The sequence below is a fragment of the Mya arenaria genome, chromosome 14 (assembly GCF_026914265.1).
Source record: "Mya arenaria isolate MELC-2E11 chromosome 14, ASM2691426v1".
Lineage (NCBI taxonomy): Eukaryota > Metazoa > Mollusca > Bivalvia > Myida > Myidae > Mya > Mya arenaria.
The window spans coordinates 9,277,245-9,292,323 of NC_069135.1; the positions used below are offsets into that span (position 1 = coordinate 9,277,245).

The 15,079-nt window shown below is 37.2% G+C and overlaps 2 protein-coding genes across 2 annotated transcripts; one reads left to right on the plus strand and one right to left on the minus strand.

The window, feature by feature from the left end:
• Window positions 1-804: 804 nt before the first annotated feature.
• LOC128216634 (protein O-glucosyltransferase 1-like) lies at window positions 805-12,222 on the minus strand. Its single transcript, XM_052923248.1, has 10 exons — window positions 12,081-12,222; window positions 11,194-11,290; window positions 10,774-10,914; window positions 10,355-10,490; window positions 9,949-10,070; window positions 9,381-9,540; window positions 8,020-8,078; window positions 6,724-6,891; window positions 3,131-3,187; window positions 805-1,604 (listed from the first exon to the last, which is right to left on the minus strand). Exons 1-10 carry the CDS (start codon window positions 12,214-12,216, stop codon window positions 1,466-1,468), a joined length of 1,215 nt encoding a protein of 404 aa, XP_052779208.1. The 5' UTR covers window positions 12,217-12,222; the 3' UTR covers window positions 805-1,465.
• A 217-nt stretch (window positions 12,223-12,439) lies between these two features.
• LOC128216591 (uncharacterized) lies at window positions 12,440-14,395 on the plus strand. Its single transcript, XM_052923206.1, has 3 exons — window positions 12,440-12,591; window positions 13,499-13,635; window positions 13,898-14,395. The coding sequence occupies exons 1-3, from the start codon at window positions 12,549-12,551 to the stop codon at window positions 14,138-14,140; spliced, it is 423 nt and encodes a 140-aa protein (XP_052779166.1). The 5' UTR covers window positions 12,440-12,548; the 3' UTR covers window positions 14,141-14,395.
• Window positions 14,396-15,079: the final 684 nt, after the last annotated feature.

The following is a 15,079-nucleotide window of genomic DNA, read 5'->3' on the forward strand; positions in this document are numbered from 1 at the left end:
TCCTTTAGCTGTGATAATACACACTTTCTACAAATTCTTCCGTGATAGCAGTAGGACTTCCTTTAGCTGTGATAATACACGCTTTCCACAAAATCTTCCATGATAGCAGTAGGACTTCCTTTAGCTGTGATAATACACACTTTCTACAAATTCTTCCATGATAGCAGTAGGACTTCCTTTAGCTGTGATAATACACGTTTTCCACAAAATCTTCCATGATAGCAGGACTTATTCTAGTAGTTTAGTGTGCCAGCTGGCAAGATGGCATTTAATAACCCACATTCAGTCACATTGCTTGCTTTTAAAGTATGAGTTAATGTTTGAGGGTGTACATTTGAAAATATCAATTTACTAGAAATGATTTCCAATAAAACATTTTAACAATATTTTCTAGATTTAGTCTTTTAACAGGAAACTTGAACGAGCAACCCGTTTTTAAACATGTATTTTTTTTCATCATGGTACATTGTCAGCCATATCAATAACTTAAAATTGATTAAAAATATTTTTATTTTTAATGCTTGTCCATTAAAGCAGAAAGGCTTAAATTTCAATTATCTTAATGTGGTAAAATTCCAATGAATTTAGATTTAAAGCAATTAGTACAAAGACTTATATCTACAAGATATCAAAAAAAGAGCGACTTCATACCATGATACTGTTCATAGCAACATATCTGATTATATGAGTGACATTTAAGCTATTTATTTTATGTGCACGCACAATGAACGAAAGGTTCCGGCAGGGACATTGACAATATGTGCGCAAAACTGACATGTTAAACCATGACATAAACATCTCTGCTATCTTTATTTTATTTATTTTATAGTCCTTTATTCAGTGTTTTTTACAAATTAATTAAAAATCAAAAACAAACATGTTATAAATGTCTAAGAGTAGGACAAAATAAGACATGGTGGTATTCAATAATACACTACATCAATAAAGTACATGTACAACACAAACACTATTACTGTCATGAAATGGCACTACTGTATTGTAAACGCGATGTATGTTCATCTATTTCATTAATAGTGGAAAGTACATGTTCAATTGGCAATATGAGAATGTTTGCCTATGATTAGTACATGGAATTTTTAATAATAAACATTACAAAAATGAGCAAATGGTATACAAACCAGCTATCAACTGTAAAAACACATAAATGTTTGTAAAACGGACACCTCCAAAAACACAGGAATGATTTGTAATTCTAATAAAAATTCAATACAATTGGTCTTTACAATCTTTGTGTAGTTTCAAAACAACACACTCACAACGATAAATCCAACAGATAGGCATTCACATTTGCATACGCCAATGGCCTCTTTTACAGTCCACTTAGAACGTGATTGCTTTTAAGCACAAATTCAATTAAATATTCGCTAAATTACTGTTAATGTAACAAATCCTCATAAAACATGGATGTAATGTTTGTATTAATGAATTTAAACGCCGGATTGTTTTATCTCGCCATGATCTGCATAAAGGTCTTGTTCTGTGTGGGTTTGAAGTCCTGCAAGCGTGCGTATCTCTTCAACAGTTTCAACCAATAGCATGACACGTCTTCCATTCGCAGGTGGTCCCAGATAAACTGTCGTCCCCTGGAATTGTCAATATAACAACCATGACTGAACCTAAGTGATGGTATGATGATCGTCCATTGGTATCCAACATTGGTGATAATTAATAATGATAATCAATCTTGATATTCATGAAACGTAATAGTTATACAAGAAGGTAAAAAGGCATAAAATATATACCCAAGTTGGTGTTGTAAACACACAAAATTAATTTACTTTTTAAACTTATTTGTTTGTCATTCTACAGGTTAGGTAAAATTAATCAAACAAGGCAAAAAAAGTTTTTGAAATAAACATACATGATACTTTCATGCCAATATTTAGTAAAATCTTTGATTATTTCCTATTCAATATTTGATTGTCCATTTCGATGGGAATATTAAATTTGTCCAATTAATCACGCTACACACAACTTAAAAGATGTATAGACAGAGTATTTTTAGTAACAGTGACCTTGACTTTGGCCCCACCAGCCCCAATATCGAAATTGACCTGTATCTTCTGATGTTACACCTGTGTACCAAAAATTGTTCAAATCTGTCAAGCCTTTCATGAGTTATCGTCCGGAAACCGTTTTTCTATTTTTAGTAACAGTGACCTTGACCTTGGCCCCACCAGCCCAATATCGAACTTGACCTATACCTTCTGATGTTACACCTGTGTACCATGTACCAAAAATTGTTCAAATCTGTCTAGCCTTTCATGAGTTATCATCCGGAAACCGTTTTTCTATTTTTAGTAACAGTGACCTTGACCTTGGCCCCACCAGCCCCAATATTGAACTTGACCTGTATCTTCTGATGTTACACCTGTGTACCAAAAATTGTTCAAATCTGTCAAGCCTTTCATGATTTAATGTCCAGAAACCGTTTTTCTATTTTTAGTAACAGTGACCTTGACCTTGGCCCCACCAGCCCCAATATCAAACTTGACCTGTATCTTCTGATGTTACACCTGTGTACCAAAAAATTTTCAGATCTGTCTAGCCTTTCATGAGTTATCGTCCGGAAACCATGAAAACCGACAGACCGACCGACCGACTGACCGGCAAGCTCACTCCTATATACCCCCTCAAACTTCGTTTGTGGCGGTATAAAAACATGTTAACCTTCAAAACTTTTTTTTAAATTTAATTTCTTCTTATTTTAATCTTTTTATAAACAAGCACAGGATGCGAAATCAGTAGATAATTTATCGAGTATTGAAAATCTTTCACATAATCCATTGTTTACATTTATCTAAGGTTAATCTTATGTTATAGATTCTTCAGCATAATATTTACCACAACGATTAATAATTGGCTTTTTCAATAAAAGGCAAAGTGAAGACATTTAGACACTCTCAATAAATTGATGAAATGGGTACAAATTTTACAATTAAAATGTACCTACAATTCACAGGGATATAATCATTAAAAAAAAAAAAAATATTGCATTGATATCAAAAAGTAATTGGGGCTATATAGGTACACATGTAGACAAATAAGTGAGGGATGTTTTGAATTTGTTCAACCGTTTAAATAAAGTTCATATACCTATCAAACCCACCTTTTTGCAATGTCATGGACAACTTCATCATTTTCTTTTGCAAACTGCAACAACTCTCTGAAATTCGATAAAAATCATTTTCGTGAATGAAGAAGCTACCATTTTACAGAGATGCACAATAATTGCTCAAATCTCAGTGGTTGTGATCATATTCAATAAAGAGTAAAAAGCTATCCTGCAGAATAATGGAAACAGGGATTTATTGAGCATCTGTTACATAGGTATATACAGTGAAAACAGGAATTTATTGAGCATCTGTTACATAGGTATATACAGTGAAAACAGGAATTCATTGAGCATCTGTCACATAGGTATATACAGTGAAAACAGGGATTCATTGAGCATCTGTCACATAGGTATATACAGTGGAAACAGGGATTCATTGAGCATCTGTCACATAGGTATATACAGTGGAAACAGGGATTCATTGAGCATCTGTCACATAGGTATATACAGTGGATACAGGGATTCATTGAGCATCTGTCACATAGGTATATACAGTGGAAACAGGAATTCATTGAGCATCTGTCACATAGGTATATACAGTGGAAACAGGGATTCATTGAGCATCTGCCACATAGGTATATACAGTGGATACAGGGATTCATTGAGCATCTGCCACATAGGTATATACAGTGGAAACAGGGATTCATTGAGCATCTGTCACATAGGTATATACAGTGGATACAGGGATTCATTGAGCATCTGTCACATAGGTATATACAGTGGATATAGGGATTCATTGAGCATCTGTCACATAGGCATATACAGTGGATACAGGGATTCATTGAACATCTGTCACATAGGTATATACAGTGGATACAGGGATTCATTGAGCATCTGTCACATAGGTATATACAGTGGATACAGGGATTCATTGAGCATCTGTCACATAGGCATATACAGTGGATACAGGTATTCATTGAGCATCTGTCACATAGGTATATACAGTGGAAACAGGGATTCATTGAGCATCTGTCACACAGGTATATACAGTGGAAACAGGAATTCATTGAGCATCTGTCACATAGGTATATACAGTGGAAACAGGGATTCATTGAGCATCTGCCACATAGGTATATACAGTGGATACAGGGATTCATTGAGCATCTGTCACATAGGTATATACAGTGGAAACAGGAATTCATTGAGCATCTGCCACATAGGTATATGTAGTGGAAACAGGGATTCATTGAAAATCTGTCACACAGGTATATACAGTGGATATAGGGATTCATTGAGCATCTGTCACATAGGTATATACAGTGGATACAGGAATTCATTGAGCATCTGTCACACAGGTATATACAGTGGATACAGGGATTCATTGAGCATCTGTCACACAGGTATATACAGTGGATACAGGAATTCATTGAGCATCTGTCACACAGGTATATACAGTGGATATAGGGATTCATTGAGCATCTGTCACACAGGTATATACAGTGGTTATAGGGATTCATTGAGCATCTGTCACATAGGTATATACAGTGGAAACAGGGATTCATTGAGCATCTGTCACATAGGTATATATAGTGGAAACAGGAATTCATTGAGCATCTGTCACACAGGTATATACAGTGGATATAGGGATTCATCGAGCATCTGTCACATAGGTATATACAGTGGATATAGGGATTCATTGAGCATCTGTCACATAGGTATATACAGTGGATACAGGGATTCATTGAGCATCTGTCACATAGGTATATACAGTGGATACAGGGATTCATTGAGCATCTGTCACATAGGTATATACAGTGGAAACAGGGATTCATTGAGCATTGGTCACACAGGTATATACAGTGGATATAGGGATTCATTGAGCATCTGTCACATAGGTATATACAGTGGAAACAGGGATTCATTGAGCATCTGTCACATAGGTATATACAGTGGATACAGGGATTCATTGAGCATCGGTCACACAGGTATATACAGTGGAAACAGGGATTCATTGAGCATTGGTCACACAGGTATATACAGTGGAAACAGGGATTGATTGAGCATCAGTCACACAGGTATATACAGTAGAAACAGGGATTCATTGAGCATCTGTCACATAGGTATATATAGTGGAAACAGGGATTCATTGAGCATCTGTCACATAGGTATATACAGTGGAAACAGGGATTCATTGAGCATCTGTCACATAGGTATATACAGTGGTTATAGGGATTCATTGAGCATCTGCCAAATAGGTATATACAGTGGAAACAGGGATTCATTGAGCATCTGCCACATAGGTATATACAGTGGAAACAGGGATTCATTGAGCATCTGTCACACAGGTATATACAGTGGTTATAGGGATTCATTGAGCATTGGTCACACAGGTATATACAGTGGAAACAGGGATTCATTGAGCATCTGTCACATAGGTATATACAGTGGATACAGGGCTTCATTGAGCATCTGTCACACAGGTATATACAGTGGAAACAGGGATTCATTGAGCATCTGTCACACAGGTTCTTAATGAAAACAGGGATTCAATCAGCTTTTGTCATTGCAGGGAAGTTATAATAAACCTATGGCTTCATTCCTGGGAAATACATAGTGGACCCAGGGCTTCATTGTAGGTTATATCTAGTTGCCGAAGGGCTGTATTGCAGGATATATATATAGTTCAATCAGGGCTTCACTGCAGGGTATGTATAATGGACCCGGGGTTTCATGTGGGGTATGTATAATGGACCCAGGGCTTCATTGTGGGGTATGAATAGTGGACCCAGGGCTTCATGTGGGGTATGCATAGGGGACCCAGGGCTTCATTGTGGGGTATGAATAGTGGACCCAGGGTTTCATGTGGGGTATGAATAGTGGACCCAGGGCTTCATTGTGGGGTATGAATAGTGGACCCGGGGTTTCATGTGGGGTATGTATAATGGACCCAGGGCTTCATTGTGGGGTATGAATAGTGGACCCAGGGCTTCATGTGGGGTATGAATAGTGGACCCAGGGCTTCATTGTGGGGTATGAATAGTGGACCCAGGGCTTCATGTGGGGTATGCATAGTGGTCCCAGGGCTTCATTGTGGGGTATGAATAGTGGACCCAGGGCTTCATGTGGGGTATGTATAGTGGACCCAGGGCTTCATTGTGGGGTATGAATAGTGGACCCAGGGCTTCATTGTGGGGTATGAATAGTGGACCCAGGGCTTCATTGTGGGGTATGAATAGTGGACCCAGGACTTCATTGTGGGGTATGAATAGGGAACCCAGGGCTTCATTGTGGGGTGTGAATAGTGGACCCAGGACTTCATTGTGGGGTATGAATAGTGGACCCAGGGCTTCATTGTGGGGTATGCATAGTGGACCCTGGGCTACATTGTGGGGTATGAATAGTGGACCCCGGGCTTCATTGTGGGGTATGCATAGTGGACCCTGGGCTTCATTGTGGGGTATGAATAGTGGACCCAGGGCTTGATTGTGGGGTATGAATAGTGGACCCAGGGCTTGATTGTGGGGTATAAATAATGGACCCGGGGCTATCATTGCAGGGTGTGTATAGTTGACCCTGGGCTTCACTGAAAGTAACTACTAATAGTTAGAGGATCTGGCCTCTACCTAAAACTCAGCCTTGTCACTCACTTGACATCATTAAGGTCCTGTCTCACTGGTATATAGTGTACCCAGGGTTTCATTGCCGGGTAGAAGAACTCCAGCCAATCCTCCCCGACATGGAACACCACAGAGTCACACAGAAACAGGTGCTTGAACCGGAAACTTGCAGCCACGCCACGGAAGTTGAACAAGTACCTGGAATACATGTTTGTATATTACATAAATATTTGGCTTGGAATACAGAAAGGCATACTGATGGACAAGGGTAACTGATTATGCATGATACATGATTGAGTTGTGTTGGTGACCAACTATTTTCTGCCTGATGCTGAATGGAAAATTGTTCAGCGAAAGGTTGCTGAATTAAATATCATAATGTTTATATTCTTAAGTCTTATTTTAACATTGGCATTGCTCAGGCGACAGGCAAGCTACTTGAAGTAAACATTTGTTCTTAAGAAGGTGAACATTTGAGCCATTTTTTTTTTTAAATACCATATGCATGTCTGAGCTAAAACCAGGACAACCCAAACAAGAGCTGTCATGGAGATGGTGTGTTTTAACATTTGACACTTATGAGTTTAAGGATGGAAAGTATTGGTAAAACATGCATGGATCACTATAAAATTTGATTAGAATGATGCCTGCAAAGATTTTGGTAAAATTTAAAGCCAAAATCATTCAGCAATTACTAAAATACAGAGTTGATGCAAAACCTAAACCAGAATTATACAGGGCAATAAGTTGCATAATAAGCAAATGAGACTTATCTAATTTGTTTAATTAAGGAAGTGTTATTATTAAGAAGTTTCAATGCAATCCATCAAGTAGTTGCCAATATATCAACTTATGTGTGCTTTAAACTTTAAATAGAATTTCTAAGTCTAATACAAAGTGTTCACAAGCCAAATTACTTTTTTTTACTCTTTTTTTTAAATATCCCAATGCATTGCCAAATTATAGCTCGGACAAACCAAAATACAACAGGGTTATTGGTTAAAAGTGTGACCTTTACCTTGGACCAAGACTGGGTTTTGCAGGTGACACAACATCTTGTCATGGTGAACATTTTTGCAATGTTGTTTTAAAATTCCCATATGCATTGCCAAGTAACAGCCCGGACACAAATTGTAGACGCCATCCCAATCCGCATGCATGCTCAAAGACACAACCCAATCTTATAACCTTGTGTCCTGGTTTTCACTTTAAAAACCAGGTTTATGAGTAATGAAATGTTTTCAGTAAAATCCGAGATACTTTTTTATACTGTATTATGGTCTGAAATGGTGTCTAAGGTACAAACCTGCAACAGTACAAACTTACTTGTAATCACAATGATCTTCTAATCTTATTTCTTTTGCTGGCTCTTTACCCAAGGTATCCTGAAACCAAACAGGAACTGTATTGATAACTAAATGCTAAACAAGAGATGTTTGTCAAACATTATGCCCCCTGAGCGCCAAGTTGCCAGAAATATTTGGACAATTGAATGAAATATGCATGGACTGAAATGACAGCTGATTTGTCATTGGATGCATATGAGGCAGGTCATCTACTGGTCATACCTAATCTTCATGTCAAGTTTGATGACCATAGGTCCGGGAATTGTTGAGTTATCACTCGGACAAGCTTTGGTCTTCCAACAGACCGACCGACATGTGCAAAGCAATTATATAACCCCTCTGCTTCGAAGGGGGGCATAATTAAACTAGATGTTCACTGAAAACTGATACTTCAACTCATGCATTTAGTGACATATAAATTTCTACTGTCTACTATATAAGAAAATAAAATATGGACAATCAGAAAACCTTTTTTCAGCTTACAGTCACACTGACCTTGACCTTTGACCCACTGACCTCAAAATCAATAGGGTTCATCTGCTGGTCATGACCAATAAGCCTACCTAGTATGAGGTCCCTGGGTCAAAGCGTTCTCAAGTTATTGATCGGAAACCGTTTTTCATGTTAAGGTCACACTGACCTTGACCTTTGACCCACTGACCTCAAAATCAATAGGGTTCATCTGCTGGTCATGACCAATACACCTCCCAAGTATGAGGTTCCTGGGTCAAAGCGTTCTCAAGTTATTGATCGGAAACCGTTTTTCATGTAAAGGTCACACTGACCTTGACCTTTGACCCACTGACCTCAAAATCAATAGGGTTCATCTGCTGGTGATGACCAATACACATACCAAGTATGAGGTTCCTGGGTCAAAGCGTTCTCAAGTTATTGATCGGAAACCGTTTTTCATGTAAAGGTCACACTGACCTTGACCTTTGACCCACTGACCTCAAAATCAATAGGGTTCATCTGCTGGTGATGACCAATACACATACCAAGTATGAGGTCCCTCGGTCAAAGCGTTCTCAAGTTATTGATCGGAAACCATTTGGTATTCCGACCGACCGACAGACCGACCGACCGACCGACCGACCGACCGACCGACATGTGCAAAACAATATACCCCACTTTTTTCAAAAGGGGGCATAATAAATTCACATTAAGACGTTAATCAATCTATTAAACAATACGTTTATAATGAAAAGTTATCCATTAATGGTATTATAAAGGCAGCTTTCTGTTTTGAAATTTTGTGTCCATATGCTTTACTTTTCTTCTATTTCTACAGATATTTTTCACATCTCAGATAGTGGAATAAATACTAGTATGTCAAGATACCTCAAGTGACTTCCATGCCTGGTTTTTCGTGTATTCTGCATCAACAAGGTCTGGTTCTGCACGAGACAGGCGAATGAGAGGGTCCCGTTCTGCACTTGTCCGTGAGCCCCGGAAATATCCCTTGTTATGCTTTTTTTCCCAGGGCCATTTCTTCGCAGCTCTAGATGAATTATCAGTCAAAAATAAGCAAGAGTAGTTTACAAACAAGAGAGCCATGGAGGAAATTCCAACACGCATCAGTATACTCCGTTCTTGTTTTTTTCAGTTAAACAAGGGGCATAACTCAATAATGATCAAGGCATGAGTTATGCACATTGCTATACATGAGTTTCGCCATGGTTAAAGGTTTTGTACAATTAATGATGCCGCTAATGCCAACACCAAAACTTTGACAATACCTCAACTTGTTTTTCTTCTAAATTTGGATGAGTTAAATATGCATTATTGCATTAAATTACATTGATTTAAGTATTTTTCTTTTGTTGATATGCGTGATATTGTCCTCACACATTTTGTGTGTATGAACATGACCTAGGAAAATAAGTCAAGGAAGGGCAGTTTTCCTTACCTTGGTATAATTTCCCGTTGTTCATCCCAGCGTCCCAGCCCTGTTGGATAGATGGGCCACACTGCAGGGCCTCCCTCCCAGAAGGTCCAAGCTGGATACATGATGTCCCAGTTCTGTTTCGCCTGAAACGTTCATAACTGAGCTGACCACCAAGTCTTAACACAAGCACATAGGTCTCAATGACATACACCAAATCATATTTTTTTACATTGAAAGATTTTAACCAGCTCTTAACTGTTTGATTTTTCATTAAACAAAACATCCAAAAAATATCAAATCTGTTCTTGAAAATGTTTAACTAATGAATAATATCTCCCCTTTTGGAATGTGTTTATTTCCACAAGATATAAAAGTTGTATTTGAATGCAGGCACAGCACCTTGACCAAGGCAAGTCTGCCACCTTACCACTTTGCTGAATGAGAAGACGGGGAGGGGATCCTGGTACCGGGAAGATTGGGGCCAGTCACGTGTGTTCAGGATAAACTCCATATCGGGCAGCTTCTTGATTATCTCCAGGATAAAGTGCTCCACGCCACTGCATCTGAAGGCACACAAACAGATCAACACATTGTGAGGCAAAAACGCATTCTAAGTTATGACACTAGCATAAATTTTGTCTGTACATATGTTAATATAAACAAAATGATAAAATTTATTAGTTATGTAGTACTTGTCAGTAATGTTACATCTAAAAAATGTTTATAACTGTATATCCCTACTGCTGCTTCAAGCATTTTAATAAAATGTGGGTATTTTTTACCAAACACTAGTTTAGAACTCTGATGAAATAACCCCCTAATCAAACCTATCCCCTCAAATCTCACCTTGCTGGAAACATGCAATCTTTTTCCCTGTACAATTTGTGGTTGATTATCTGGTAATGGGTACCCCGCTGCTTTGCCGACTCCAGATTCTCCCTAGAGATTCCACTATCCTCCCACACTCCCAGGTCAGTGTCTATCATACTTTAAAACAAAGGATCAATCATACACTAAACCAGGGGACAAATAGCACTGTAAACCAGGGATTAAATCACACTGTAAACCAGGAAATAAATCACACTGTAAACCAGGGGATAAATCACACAGTAAACCAGGGGAGAAATCAAACTGAAAATATGTATTCAGTAATTTCTGAACTTTAGTCAAAGACAAGATTGAAATGTCATCTGTAAATGCAATGTATATTTTGCTTTAACATGTGTGCCACTTATGTTGTTATCCTTAATTAACAAAACATGTCACCTAGCATGACAGGAACAGTCGTCCTGGTTGCAGTCTGTGTATTCTAAAACTGCCTGTTCTATTTTTTCTAAGTAGTTATTCCATTTTGTGTTGGTCCCTGAAAACAAGGAAACATTTACTGAATCATCAACCATGAACAGATTAATCCAAATTACCGGGTAGGGCTTAATCCATGTGATTTCCACCAAACTGGTATACAGTAGTGCAATACATGTTAGAGAAATTTAAGATAAAAATTTATTGTCAGTGCAAAATTACTAAGAGTAAGACAAATGTCAATAACTGACAGTTATTTGGTGGAAGACTAAATGAATTTACAGTCTTGATTAAGACCATACAACCAAGATTGAAAAACCATTTAGCACTGACTGCAAGACCTGATAAAGCCTGGATTATCCATATTTTAAATTTATGAAATAATGCACCAGTCAATTGTAACCACGGCCCCCCAGGTCCGGGGTTATACCGGGGATAGCCGGGGAAATGGGCCGTGTTTTTACCTTTCAGGTGGCCCCGCAGTGCCGGGTGAATGAGGTGGATTTGTCTTCGCGCAAAATATAGCGGGGAATGGGCCTTACTTAGGCTCCCTGGGGTGCGGGGGTATATGGCGGGGATTTGACCATCAGTTTGTCCCCGCAGGACGGGGATTTTACCCGGGGTTGACTGGACCGAAAGTCAAAGTCCCCGCTATTCCCCGGACCTGGTGGGGCTGTGGATACAATTGACTGGTGCATAAGACTGACGTTGTATTCATGTCTTTCTCTGATTCTAAAGGAAATTATGTGATTTGCCACATCAGAATATCTGTAAGCACTAATATAGTAATAAGTACATAGTTCGTGTTAAAATGTGGTTTGGGATTTTTTGGAATAGGACATTGTACATACCCTTTGCATATTTGGATTTCGCATGTCCTCCCTCGTCACCATCTTTACAACTTTCTGGGTCATTTGCTGAACATTTTTCCTCAGCAAGACCTATAAAAGCTTGCAATAACAATATAAATGTGTATTCTACTTTCATTTTCGGTATCTTCTTATGAAAGAGTGGTCAAGAAAGATAATTCAACTTGTTTACAAATATCAATTTTCAAAATTTCCATTTATGATTAACAAGCTCTTTTTTCCTATTCATAAAATATAAGTATAAAATTCATAGTAAAATTTATGACAAAAAGATCTACTTTTCTTATTCTTTATCTAAATAAATTATTTTGGGGTTTAACCTCCATATTTATAATGTGGCCTCCCTTTAGTTTATAGCAACAGCCAATCAAATTGAGTTAGTAAGGTATACCACTTAAATATCAATTAACGCATGTTTTTTATCATTTACTACCATGAAAATGATGATGGATGCTAAACATCTCTATGATGGCAGGTGGAAATGACGGAACAGGTATGTGGATGCTGAAACATGACATTATTTTTCATTATCTTTAATAATGAGGTCATTTGCTCTACAATGTATGTATATAATATAATCATATTATAGATAAGGGACACACAATTTACATACAACATGTATATTGTGCATTAAACATAAACAGTATAGACATTGTTCCAGTTGTGTTATTGTTGCATATCTGAGAGACACCAGCTTTCGAAATATTTTTTTTTAAATAATCAGTTTAATTCAATATATTAAATTTAATTTATACCCTGAAGAATTTTGCATACATGTACATGTACATGTATGCGTAAATATGTATCTGTTGTTGTTTTTGTTGTTGTTGTTGTTGTTGTTTTTGTTGTTGTTGTTGTTGTTTTGTGTGTGTATGTTTTCCCTTCTCCATGTATTCCATAACTAAGCTGTGTTTTGGAAAATTGTTTTGATTTATTGTATTCTCTTCTCCTTTTCTATTTAAATTAAATCTTGCAAGCATTAATGTTTGGCCTCTCCGGGGGAGCGGCGAGCACACCCAAGGTACATGCCCAAGTAAATAATAAATGTTCTATTTTATTCCGGCATTATAATAATAATAATAATAATAATAATAATAATAATAATAATAATAAAAGCTTACCAAACATGCATTTGGAGTCAGACTTGGTTGAAAAAATATAACAAAATTAAGACCCAAACATTTAGATGTACGTTTGGAATTCTGTTTAATGTTTAATGGTGTGAAATATATATAACTTCAACCAAACACGTGTAATAGTACACTTTAATTATGTTTTTAATCTATATAAAAAAGTATATTACATTTCTGTCATCATTTATTTGTAGCTTTACATGTCTTTGTGGATTATTCTATATTCATTATAATTACGGTTACACCCGGTTGATTTGACTATTGCAGGACGGGAAGGGGAAGCCTACGCCGCGCGGCTCCAGCTCCTTATGAAGGAGTGCCTGCCACCCATCCTGGTCGAGATTGTGGAGTTGCGGCCTAGAGACCCCATACATCACCTCGCTCACTGCCTATATAGATTTGGAGTAAGTACTCGGTTACCATATGAGCATTTGTCAGTTCACCCCTCAAAAAAGTAAAAATAAAAAGAAACAAAAAACAATCCTTCAAAATAGCTAAACATCGTTTGTACATTATGTTATTCTCTCACTGGGTTGGACCTTTTTTAAACCAACATTTTTGTGTTTATCAAATGTTATAATGTTATGTTGTTATTGAGTTCAGTGTGTTATACAAAGTGTCGTCGAAAGACATCCTCATTATTGAATCATTATACTGCATCCACAGGAAAAGCATGCAAAGGATCAATTAAATGGTGTAGAGCGGAACAATCATGGCAATAAAAGTAAATATGCGTCACATCGGAGTAATGATACCGCGCCCTCCCGAGTACAGATTGTTGAAGACTGTGAACGGACATCTGTCCCACAAGAGCTGCACCTAGGACCGTCCAAAGCCTACCTTCACGGGGAGTGCATTGTGATACTACGTGATTCAGAGGATTTGTTCGATGACGATGATTTATCATGATGTAAATAGTTTATGAATACTGCCAGATATGTACCATCATTACATGTAATAACTGCCCGAGTGTACTTACACCGAGAGTGTGTCTTGTGTCTGTGTTGGGAATCGCTTGTGCACCTACAGAACATACGTTTAAAGCCAGTTAAACTGTAGAAATTGGAACCTTAACGTGTGATAGCCTCAATTATATATTTATGTTACATTTATAAAATGTACAATGTTGTAATGTTCATTATACATTAAACGAATTACAGTATATTGGCCACAGTATCATTTTTGCATTCAAAATGGATCATGACACTTTGTACTCGAAAGCGAATTACCAATAATTCAAATAACGTTGTATTCGAAAAGTGACCACTTTGTTTGAATTGTTTGTAAATTCGTTTAAAAATTTGGAAGAAAATACTTGTTCAAGTGCAAGCAATGCGGTGAAAAGTAAGGTCAAGAAGATATAGCTTGTTTAGCAAGTTTGTTTTCAAATTACAAACCATCCAGCTTCAAAACCTCTATAGATGGAAAGTAGCCAAGCTGATAATCTTCAAATGTTTATTTTTATGTTTAAAAGGGGTTAAGTGAACATTCTGCTAAAACAAGTTACATTACATTATAAACATATATCTATAATCTGGAAATATGTAAATCAGAGTAAAATGGAGAAGGTAACATAACATAAAGTGGTATTCAGATTTATATAAATTATGTAAGACAACGGGATATAATATACGATTATTTTGACTTAGATTACAGATTATTAGATTACAAAGTCCCTTATCGGCATCCAAACAATCACAAACATAAAGTAAGAGGCCAGGAACATGAGCATACAGATGTAAAACATCACATGACAGATATACTACTTGTTTCAAAAGACTTTCATTAATACAAATACAACAATGGTTTTTTAAGTTATAATAACAATGATGTTAAAAAATAGTAGAG